Source organism: Entelurus aequoreus, linkage group LG18 (assembly GCF_033978785.1).
Source record: "Entelurus aequoreus isolate RoL-2023_Sb linkage group LG18, RoL_Eaeq_v1.1, whole genome shotgun sequence".
Classification (NCBI taxonomy): domain Eukaryota; kingdom Metazoa; phylum Chordata; class Actinopteri; order Syngnathiformes; family Syngnathidae; genus Entelurus; species Entelurus aequoreus.
The window spans coordinates 38795126-38807805 of record NC_084748.1 but is presented as its reverse complement, the minus strand read 5'-3'; the positions used below and the strand labels follow the sequence as shown (position 1 = coordinate 38807805).

Genomic DNA, 12680 nt, shown 5'->3' with positions numbered 1-12680 from the left:
TGTTCTATTTTATCTTTTTTTTTTTTTTATATACAATTGTTTGTTGAATCACTGTAATGTGCTCGCTGCCAACATTGAACGTACTGCAGATGCGATGTGGTTTCATGTACTTGCTAACTCCATGCCTAAAACTCATTCCTGTTACTCTCAGTCCTGTTACTCAAATGAGTCATCTTCGGCAAAGCCAACATTTTGAGCTGTTAAATATGTGTATTATCAGAATTAAGGAAAACAGAAATGTAAGTTAATTTTGAGAGTTTCAACAAGCAAATGGCACCGATTCAGTGTCCCTATAATAAACAATGCATGCTAATTGTCTGTGAATGTCTGTTTGTCTATATCAGACCTGGGCAAAATACGCCCCGCGGGCCACATGCGGCCCGTTAAGATTTTCAATCCGGCCCGCCGGACATTCTACATAATTTTTTTAAACCTTTAACATCAAAACTGTCGCCGCCATTATAATGTGCGTATATTTTAAATGACCGTAAGTCTTGAACTAGAGATGTCCGATAATATCGGACTGCCGATATTATCGGCCGATAAATGCTTTAAAATGTAATATCGGAAATTATCGGTATCGGTTTCAAAAAGAAACATTTATGACTAAAACGCCGCTGTACGGAGTGGTACACGGACGTAGGGAGAAGTACAGAGCGCCAATAAATCTACGGCTTTTCCCATACACAAGTGAATGCAAGGCATTCTTGGTAAACAGCCATACAGGTCACACTGAGGGTGTCCGTATAAACAACTTTAACACTGTTACAAATATGCGCCACACTGGGAACCCACACCAAACAAGAATGACAAACACATTTCGGGAGAATATCCGCACTGTAACACAACATAAACACAACAGAACAAATACCCAGAACCCCTTGCAGCACTAACTCTTCCGGGACGCTACAATATACACCCCCCGCTACCACCAAACCCCGCCCCTCCCATCTCCCGAATTCGGAGGTCTCAAGGTTGGCAAGTATGCTCTAGTATACTCTGGACTGAAGTTGTGTGCCTTCATTGTTTTGAGGCATGTTTAAAAACAATAAAAAATAATGCACTTTGTGAAAGTCAAAGTATATTATTTCCCATAGTTGTAGTGGGTATCAGGATGATCTCAGGGAGAGCATGTCCCAAATTCCAAGCTGCTGTTTTGAGGCATGTTAAAAAAAATAATGCACTTTGTGACTTCAATAATAAATATGGCAGTGCCATGTTGGCACTTTTTTTCCATAACTGGAGTTGAAGTTGTTCTCTTATTTTGGAAAACCTTGTTTTTGATTGATTGATTGAAACTTGTATTAGTAGATTGCACAGTACAGTACATATTCCGTACAATTGACCGCTAAATGGTAACACCCGAATACGTTTTTCAACTTGTCCACGTTAATCAATTCATGGTAAAGTTACATTGTTTAATGCATCCAGCGGGGCATCACAACAAAATTAGGCATAATAATGTGTTAATTCCACGACTGTATATATATATCGGTATCGGTTGATATCGGAATCGGTAATTAAGAGTTGGACAATATCGGAATATCGGATAAAAAGCCATTATCGGACATCTCTAAATTCAATGGTTGAAATGTTTCGCTTTTGAGTGTTATACGAGTTATTACGGTAATCTACGTCACAGCAGCTCAGACGAGGAACAAAGCAGAGTGGGTGGGGTTTGTTTTCAGAGCAGCCAGCCCGAAACGCATGTGTCAGTAACAGACGCGGAAGCTAATTTGTACAACAAATGTCTGCATGAAAGTGATAATATATCATATTATAGGTGTTTATTACCCTTTGCATTCATATTTTGCTGGTTTTTTTTTTACATTTTTGTTGTGTTATGCTTGATTGTAAAATATGTCATATGTTGTTAGTATTCAGTGTTTTATTGTTCATAGTTAATATTGAAAATCCCACTTTCTTCATTTTTATGTACATTTTTGGGTGTCCCATTCAGTAAGAAAACTGTAAAATAGTGTAGATAGAAAATGTTGAAACAAAAAATAAGCAGATATTAACAGTAAACGAACAAGTAGATTAATAATTAATTTTCTACCCTTTGTCCTTAATAATGTTGACAAAATAATAGAATGATAAATGACACTATGTTACTGCATATGTCAGCAGCTAAGTTAGGAGCCTTTGTTGGGTTACTTACTACTAAAAGACAGGTTGTCTTGTATGTTCACTATTTTATTTAAGGACAGACTTGCAATAAGAAACATATGTTTAATGTACCCCAAGATTTTTTGTTAAAATAAAGCCAATAATGCCATTTTTTGTGGTCCCCTTTATTTAGAAAAGTACCGAAACACCAGTACTTGGTATAGACTCCTGACCCAAATGTTGATCACGTTAGACCAGACCTGGGCAAATGAAGGCCCGGGGGCCACATGCGGCCCGTTAAGCTTTTCAATCTGGCCCGCCGGACATTCCCAAATAATTTTTTTAGATCTTTAAGATGGAAAGTGTAGCTGACATTATGATGTGCAGTGTTGTTTTCTAATGACCGTAAGTGTTGAACTATACAAAGTATTTCAATTAGGGATGTCCGATAATGGCTTTTTGCCGAAATCCGTTATTCCGATATTGTCCAACTCTTTAATTACGATACCGATATCAACCGATACCGATATATACAGTCGTGGAATTAACACATTATTATGCCTAATTTGGACAACCAGGTATGGTGAAGATAAGGTCCTTTTAAAAAAAATAAATAAAATGAAATAAGATAAATAAATTAAAAGCATTTTCTTGAATAAAAAAGAAAGTAAAAAAATATAAAAACAGTTACATAGAAACTAGTAATTAATGAAAATTAGTAAAATTAACTGTTAAAGTTTAGTACTATTAGTAGACCAGCAGCACACACAATCATGTGTGCTTACGGACTGTATCCCTTGCAGACTGTATTGATATATATTGATATATAATGTAAGAACCAGAATATTAATAACAGAAAGAAACAACCCTTTTGTGTGAATGAGTGTGAATGAGTGTAAATGGGGGAGGGAGGTTTTTGGGGTTGGTGTACTAATTGTAAGCGTATCTTGCGTATTTTATGTTGATTTAATAAAAAAAAAAAAAAAAAAAAAAAAACGATACCGATAATAAATAAAAAGATACCGATAATTTCTGATATTACATTTTAATGCATTTAATTAGAGATGTCCGATAATATCGGCCTGCCGATATAATCGGACATCTCTAATTTCAATGGTTGGAATCTGCGCTTATGGCTGATATACCAGTTACTATGGTAATCTAATTAGTTACTATGGTCATCTAATTAGTTTCTATGGTAATTTACGTCACAGCAGCTCAGACGAGGCACCAAGCAGTGTGGGCGGGAAGGAGATTTTCACAACAAAGTTCTAAATCTTAGTGATATATCAGATATATCAGATTGTAGGTGGGTTTATTTTGTACTTTTCGCGTTCATATTTCACTGTTTGTTGCATTTTTGTTGCATTTCACTTGATTGTAAAATATGTCGATCGAAAGGGGGGGGTGACATTCATATGTTGTCAATATTCAGTGTTTTATCGTTCATAGAAAAATGTAAAACTCCATTACGTTTTTTAAGGCGGTCTGTCATAACGTTTTTAGCATTCAATCAGACATTATTGTGAGGTTTTGTATTAGTGTTACTAAAAATAGATATATTGGCCCCCAGACACATTTTTTTTTCTGTAAATGTGGCCCCCGAGTCAAAATAATGGCCCAGGCCTGCGTTAGACGGTAAGAGTTTCTCACCGTTCTCAGGAAGGTCTTTGCTGTGAACGTACACGTGGCAGCGCTCTCGGTGCTCCTCCAGGGAGCTACGCTGCTTGTAACTGCGACTGCAGAGGTTGCACTTGAAGGGCTTCTCCACTGTGGGCAGGAGTTCCAGTTAAACATTTGAATTACAGCTAGTATCATCATGCACCACGCAAACTGAAAGTGACGATGAGTAAGAAGGCATGTGTGCAACCATGTGCAGGCACGGCAGAAATCAGGTGTGCATGTCTTTAGACCAGGTGCAAAGTGAGTGTGTGTGTGTGTGTGTGTGTGTGTGTGGCCGGCTGGTACCAGAATGGGTGCGCAGGTGGCCGCTCAAGGCGTCACGTCGGCGGCAGGCGTAGCTGCACATGGGACATTTGAAAGGCTTCTCCCCGGAGTGTAGTTTGATGTGGCGAAGCAGGTTTCCCTTCTGGGTAAAGGATGCGCCGCACTGAGTGCAGTGGAACGGTCTCTCACCTGGCAGAGACGAGAACATAAAATGTACGCTTACACAACCAATTTTCACTGCGGAATCACATTCGCGGAAAATCTAGTCAAAAAAACATGTTGCCTGATTTATACACGGAAAGTCAATGTTTTCTAAATGTCTTTAATTTGATGTATTCACTTATTTTAATCTATTTATATTCTATTCGATATTAACAATGTATTTTTAAGTTAAAGTTAAAGTACCAATGATTGTCACACACACACTAGGTGTGGTGAAATTTGTCCTCTGCATTTGACCCACCCCCTTGTTCACCACCTGGGAGGTGAAGGGGAGCAGTGAGCAGCAGCAGTGGCAGCGCCCGGGAATCATTTTTGGTGATTTAACCCCCAATTCCAACCCTTGATGCTGAGTGCCCAGCAGGAAGGTAATGTGTCCCATTTTTTTAGTCTTCTGTATGACTCGGCCGGGGTTTGAACTCACGACCTACCGATCTAAGGGCGGACACTCTAACCACTAGGCCACTGAGTAGGTCGGTAGGTTCTATTTTATTACACTTATCCAATTATTACTTTCACTTTCAGTCTTATATTTAACAAGGGGTGTCCTGATACAATACAGTACTGATATTGCAGCCTTCACTATTTCAATTCTTATTTTTTATCTTTATTACTTATGTGATTTATTCTTATTCCATATTTGTTTCCACTAACACACCTTAAGTGACCTGACCATGACCCATGTCGCCACACCCTCACGTTCCCTAAGATCCTCTTCATCCATCCACCTCACTGTCCCTTTTTTTAAACTGTCCACCCATGGGTGCCCGAGCTTTCCGCCGCTCTGCCCCACATCTTTGGAACTCTTTGCCACCAGACCTTCGTAACTTAGACTCAATATCCCTCTTCAAATCAAGACTCAAAACACACCTATTCCTGACTACTTTTTCATTTTTTAGACCAGTTGATCTGCCGTTTTCTTTTCTCCTTTGCCCCCTCGCCGGGTTATTCCGGTTCCAGTGACCATGGATGAGGTGCTGGCTGTCCAGAGTTGGGACCCGGGGTGGACCGCTCGCCTGTGCATCGGTTGGGGAGGTCTCTGCGCTACTGACCTGTCTCTGCTCGGGATGGTCTCCTGCTGGCCCCACTATGGACTGGACTCTCACTGTTATGTGGATCCACTAGGGACTGTACTTAGAGGGGGGATAACCCACATATGCGGTCCTCTCCAAGGTTTCTCATAGTCATTCACATCGACGTCCCTTGTGTGGGCTCTGTGCCGAGGATGTTGTTGTGGCTTGTGCAGCCCTTTGGGACTTTTGTGATTTAGGGCTATATAAATAAACATTGGTTGATTGATTGATTGATTGATTGATTGATTGATTGATTGTAATCATCTTTTCTTTTCTATCTTTGTTGTTGTTGTTTTTATCCATTTTGATTTTATTGTTTTGATTTTGTACGGTGTCCTCGAGTGCCCAGAAAGGCGCCTTATAAATAAAATTTGTCATTATTATTATTATTATTAAGTTGGAGTCCTTAATCTCGTTATACGCAAATATAATGACAATAAAGTCCATTCTATTCTATTCTATTGGCCAGTCCCAATATTGATCCGATACCATATGAGCACAGAAATATATCCATATATTTTTGATATTTTGTAGTGTGGAATGTTAAAAAAAAATCAAGTGATATTTTGTTGTTTGGTCACGTGATCTCTGCATGCTGGTTAGAAGTACTCGAATAGTGTGTAATAGACTGCATATTACAGTATCATAACTTGTTTTCTTACACTTTTTGAGTCACATTTGCGAGTATCACAGTAGACTTTGCATGCAGTTGAAAATCCAAGTAAAAATCCAGTAATTCAGGCCCGGGCAATTATTTTGACTAGGGCGGCCAAATTTTGAGAAAAAAATGCGTCTGGGGGCCAGTATATCTATTTTTAGGAACACTAATACAAAACCTCACAATAATGTCTGATTGAATGCTAAAAACGTTATGACAAACCGCCTGAAAAAACGGAATGGAATTTAAATTTTTTTTTACTAAATGAGACACCCAGAATGTACATGAAAGTAAAGAGTGTGGGATTTACAATATTAACTATGAACGATAAAACACTGAATATTGACAACATATGAACGTCACACCCCCTCTCGATCGACATATTTTACAATCAAGCGAAACGCAACAAAAATGCAACAAACACAGCGGAATATGAACGAGAAGGGTAAAAAAAAATCCACCTGCAATCTGATACATCTGATATATCACTAAGCTTTAGAACTTTGTTGTAATAATCTCCTTCCGCGTCTGTCCCTGACACCCGCATTTCAGGCTGGCTGCTCTGGAAACACTCTGTGGAAACGCTCCCCACCCACACTGCTTGGTGCCTCGTCTGAGTTGCTGTGATTTAGATTACCATAGTAACTAAATAGATTACCATAGTAACTAGTATATCATGCAAAAGCGCAGATTCCAACCATTGAAACACTTTGTATCGTTCAAGACGTATGGTAATTTGAAAACATCCATGCACATCATAATGGCAGCTACACTTTCCATCTTAAAGATCTAAAAAAATTTTTTTGGGAATGTCCGGGGGGCCAGATTGAAAAGGTTAACGGGCCGCATGCGGCCCCCGGGCCTTAATTTGCCCAGGTCTGCAGTAGTGTATAGACGACGGTAGGACTATTCAACCAAATTGTTTTGGGGCCCACATTTCCAAAAAGCTAATGACCCGGGGGCCCTTGCTTCTCCCTTCATTATCATTCCTATTTGGTATATTCCTGACAACCAACGTCATCTGCAGTGGACATTTTTGTCTATTTATTTTGTCAGAGTTACTAAATTTGGAAAAAATATGGAGAGAAGTGGGTGTCTTTTTATGCTAATAAACAAAAATGCTAATTATTTTTGGGTTACAAATAGTTTGTTGGTTTTATATACACTTGTAAAGAACATAATGTCATGGCTGTCTTGAGTTTCCAATAATTTCTACAACTCTTATTTTTTTGTGATAGAGTGATTGGAGCACATACTTGTTGGTCACAAAAAAAACATTCATGAAGTTTGGTTCTTTTATGAATTTATTATGGGTCTACTGAAAATGTGACCAAATCTGCTGGGTCAAAAGTATACATACAGCAATGTTAATATTTGGTTACATGTCCCTTGGCAAGTTTCACTGCAATAAGGTGCTTTTGGTAGCCATCCACAAGCTTATGGTTGAATTTTTGACCACTCCACTGCTCAGTGGCCTAGTGGTAGAGTGTCTGCCCTGAGATCGGTAGGTCGTGAGTTCAAACCCCGGCCGAGTCATACCAAAGACTATAAAAATGGGACCCATTACCTTCCTGCTTGGCACTCAGCATCAAGGGTTGGAATTAGGGGTTGAATCACCAAAAATGATTCCCGGGCGTGGCCACCGCTGCTGCTCACTGCTGCTCACTGCTCCCCTCACCTCCCAGGGGGTAAGGGTGATGGGTCAAATGCAGAGGATGATCTCACCACACCTAGTGTGTGTGTGACAATCATTGGTACTTTAACTTTTAATTTAAAATTGGTGCAGTTCAGCTAAATTTGTTGGTTTTCTGACATGGACTTGTTTCTTCAGCATTGTCCACACGTCAGGACTTTGGGAAGGCCATTCTAAAACCTTAATTCTACCCGGATTTAGCCATTCCTTTACCACTTTAGACATGTGTTTGGGGTCATTGTCCTGTTGGAACACCCAACTGGGCCCAAGACCCAACCTCCGGGATGATGATTTTAGGTTGTCCTGAAGAATTTGGAGGTAATCCTCCTTTTTCATTGTCCCATTTACTCTCTGTAAAGCATCAATTCCGACGGCAGCAAAACAGGCCCAGAGCATAATACTACCATCAGTAGGCCTCACTTTTTCTCCTCCAAACATATTGCTGGGTTTTGTGGCCAAACAGCTCAATTTTTGTTTCATCTGACATCACATCTGACAAAGATAAGACCTTCTGGAGGAAAGTTCTGTGGTCAGATGAAACAACAATTGAGCTGTTTGGCCACAATCATCAGCCCGGAGGTTGGGTCTTGGGCGCAGTTGGATGTTCCAACAGGACAATGAACCCTAAACACACATCAAAAGTGGTAAAGAACGTGTGGACAATGCTGAAGAAACAAGTCCATGTCAGAAAACTAACACATTTAACTGAACTACACCAATTTTGTCAAGAGGAGTGGTCAAAAATTCAACCAGAAGCTTGTGGACGGCTACCAAAAGCTCCTTATTGCAGTGAAACTTGCCAAGGGACATGTAACCAAATATTAACATTGCTGTATGTATACTTTTGACCCAGCAGATTTGGTCACATTTTCAGTAGACTCATAATAAATTCATAAAAGAACCAAACTTCATGAATGTTTTTTGTGACAAAAAAGTGTGTGGTCCAATATATCACAAAAAAATAAGAGTTGTAGAAATTATTGGAAACTCAAGACAGCCATGACATTATGTTCTTTACAAGAGTATGTAAACTTTTGATCGCGACTATATATATATATATATATATGTGTGTATATGTATATGTATATAAGTATGTATGTATATGTATGTATATGTATATATGTATATATATATATATATATATATATATATATATATATATATATATATATATATATATATATATATATATATATATATATATATATATGTATATATATGTATATGTATGTATGTATATATATGTATATATATGTATACATAGATAGATATACTGGCCCCCAGACACATTTTTTTCTCTAAATTTGGCCCCACGAGTCAAAATAATTGCCAAGGCTTGGTATAGAGTTTGCATGTTGTCCCCGTGCGTGTGGAGGTATTCTCCAGCTTCCTCCCACATTCCGAAAATATGTAAATTTGAAGATTTTAAATTGCTGATAGGTATGGATGTGAGTGTGAACGATTGTTTGTCTATATGTGCCCTGTGACTGGCTGGGTGTACCCCGCCTCTCGTCCAAAGTCAGCTGGGATAGGCTCCAGCTAACCTGCGACCCGAGTGAGGATAAGTGGTCTAGAAAACGACTTCATCTCGCCGCCCTGCAAGCCCCCCGCCACAGATATCCGGCAGTCCTGTGGCAACCACCTGGTGTTCCTCACTTGTCTGAAGCAATGAAACCATACTGAAATACAGTAACACAGTGTTTTTCAACCACTGTGCCGTGGCACACTAGGGTGCCGTGAGATACAGTCTGGTGTGCAGTGGTAGATTATCTAATTTCACCTATTTAAAAATATTTTTTGCAAACCAGTAATTATAGTCTGCAAATTATGTGTTGTTGTTGGCAGAGTAATACTCTTTCATATCAGTAGGTGGCAGCAGTAGATGTCGTAAACAGCGGGAGGCAGGGTGCAGGTAAAAAGGTATCTAATGCTTAAAGGCCTACTGAAATGACATTTTTTTATTTAAACGGGAATAGCAGATCCATTCTATGTGTCATACTTGATCATTTCGCAATATTGCCATATTTTTTCTGAAAGGATTTAGTAGAGAAAATCGACGATAAAGTTCGCAACTTTTGCTCGCTGATAAAAAAAGCCTTGCCTGTAGCGTGACGTCACAGGAGCTAGTATTCCTCACAATTCCCCATTGTTTACAATGGAGCGAGAGAGATTCGGACCGAGAAAGTGACGATTACCCCATTAATTTGAGCGAGGATGAAAGATTCATAGATGAGGAACGTTACAGTGAAGGACTTGAGAGGCAGTGATGGACGTATCTTTTTTCGCTCTGACCGTAACTTAGGTACAAGCTGGCTCATTGGATTCCACACTCTCTCCTTTTTCTATTGTAGATCACAGATTTGCATTTTAAACCACCTCAGATACTATATCCTATATATATCTATATTGAAAATGAGAGTCGAGAACGCGAAATGGACATTCACAGTGACTGAACATGTAAATACACGATTAATAATATTCAGCTTTGCGAAGCTAAAAAAAATAGAAGCTAACCTAGCAACGTAGCCAACGTGATAGCATAGCAGTCTCAAATGCAGATAGAAACTAAATTAAAAAAAACCCTGACTGGATGGATAGACAGAAGATCAAAAATACTATTAAACCATGAACATGTAAATACACCATTAATAATATTCAACTTTTCGAATGCAAAAAAAAATAGAAGCTAACCTAGATACGTAGCCAACGTGATAGCATATCAGTCTCAAATGCAGATAGAAACTAAATTAAAAAAAAACCCTGACTGGATGGATAGACAGAAGATCAAAAATACTATTAAACCATGAACATCTAAATACACGATTAATAATATTCAGCTTTTCGAAGCTAAAAAAATAGAAGCTAACCTAGCTACGTAGCCAACGTGATAGCATCAGTCTCAAATGCAGATAGAAACTAAATTTAAAAAAAAACCCTGACTGGATGGATAGACAGAAGATCAAAAATACTATTAAACCATGAACATGTAAATACACGATTAATAATATTCAGCTTGGCGAAGTTAAAAAAACAGAAGCTAACTTAGATGCGGCGGCGGGCTTACTCACTGTAGTGCGTCTGCTCTCCTGCTCAAAACACAACACAACCTCCTGGTGTTGGTGTTGCTGTAGTCCGCCGCTCCACCGATCGCACCTACAACTTTCTTATTTGCAGTCTCCATTGTCCATTAAACAAATTGCAAAAGATTCACCAACACAGATGTCCAGAATACTGTGGAATTTTGTCGAAGAAAACAGAAGTATTTGAATTGGGTTCAAACACTTCCCTTGACCTCGTGACGTCACGCGCATACGTCATCATACCGCGACATTTTCAAGCGGAAGTTTCCTGGGAAGTTTAAAATTGCACTTTATAAGTTAACCCGGCCATATTGGCATGTGTTGCAATGTTAAGATTTCATCATTAATATATAAACTATCAGACTGCGTGGTCGGTAGTAGTGGCTTTCAGTAGGCCTTTAAACCAAAAATAAACAAAAGGTGGGTGCCGCTAAGAAAAGGCATTGAAGCTTAGGGAAGGCTATGCAGAACGAAACTTTTAATACTGAACTGGCTACAAAGTAAACAAAAAACAGAATGCTGGACGACAGCAAAGACTTACTGGGGAGCAAAAACGGCGTCCACAATGTACATCGGAACCTGACATGACAATCGACAATGTCCCCACAAAGAAGGATAAAAACAAATTAAATAGTCTCTGATTGCCAAAACAAAGTAAATGCGGGAAATATCGCTCAAAGGAAGACATGAAACTGCTACAGGAAAATACCAAAAAAGAGAAAAAGCCACCAAAATAGGAGCGCAAGGCAAGAACACAGGAAAACAGCAAAAAAAACTCAAAATAAGGCAGGGCGAGATGTGACAGGTAGTGACAGTACACCTACATTGAGACAAGAGCTATATTGATGCATGCTTGGTTATGGTTTAAAGTCATATCCAACAATTGCGACAACGACTTTTTACTGTCCACTGAGTTTCGTTTTTTAATGATTTCTGCTGGTGGTGTGCCTCTGCATTTTTTCAACGCAAAAAATGTGCCTTGGCTCAAAAAAGGTTGAAAAACACTGCAGTAACACACAGAATCCTGTAAGAAGATCCTCATTCTTGAAAAATGTATACTCTTAAACCAAATGTCAGCCTCTTACTTGTTCCGAGTGACTTGCAAATAGCGGTATCACTCACCATCTTCGAAAAGGGAACCAAACAAACACCGACCCCACAGTTAGACAACGATTCCGTGTCTACACTATATTGCCAAAAGTATTTGGCCACCTATCCAAACGATCAGAATTATGGTGTGGGGTTGTTTTTCAGGACCTGGGCTTGGCCCCTTAGTTCCAGTGAAAGGAACTTTGAATGCTCTAGGATACCAAAACATTTTGGACAATTCCATGCTCCCAACCTTGTGGGCACAGTTTGGAGCGGGCCCCTTTCTCTTTGGTGGTTTGGTGGTAGCGGGGGGTGTATATTGTAGCGTCCCGGAAGAGTTAGTGCTGCAAGGGGTTCTGGGTATTTGTTCTGTTGTGTTTATGTTGTGTTACGGTGCGGATGTTCTCCCGAAATGTGTTTGTCATTGTTGTTTGGTGTGGGTTCACAGTGTGCCGCATATTTGTAACAGTGTTAAAGTTGTTTATACGTCCACCCTCAGTGTGACCTGTATGGCTGTTGACCAAGTATGCCTTGCAGGCACTTATGTGTGTGTAAAAGCCGCAAATATTTTGTAAATGGGTCGGCACGCTGTGTGTATGGAGGTAAAGCGGACGTGACGACAGGTTGTAGAGGCCCCCAATATTGTTTTCCGGGTGGAAATCGGGAGAAATTCGGGAGAGTGGTTGCCTCTGTAGATTTTCGGGAGGGGCACTGAAATTCGGGAGTCTATATACACTACCGTTCAAAAGTTTGGGGTCACATTGAAATGTCCTTATTTTTGAAGGAAAAGCACTGTACTTTTCAATGAAGAT

At 39.5% G+C, this 12680-nt stretch overlaps 1 protein-coding gene across 1 annotated transcript in view; it reads right to left on the bottom strand.

The window, feature by feature from the left end:
- The window catches only part of LOC133634120 (zinc finger protein Aiolos-like), a 56968-nt gene that overhangs the window by 20769 nt on the left and 23519 nt on the right, over positions 1-12680 (bottom strand). The window contains exons 5-6 of the mRNA XM_062027145.1: positions 4078-4245; positions 3763-3879 (exon numbers count right to left, since the gene is read on the bottom strand). Of these exons, the coding sequence (XP_061883129.1) occupies positions 3763-3879; positions 4078-4245 (285 nt within the window). The remainder of the gene's footprint in view (positions 1-3762; positions 3880-4077; positions 4246-12680) is intronic.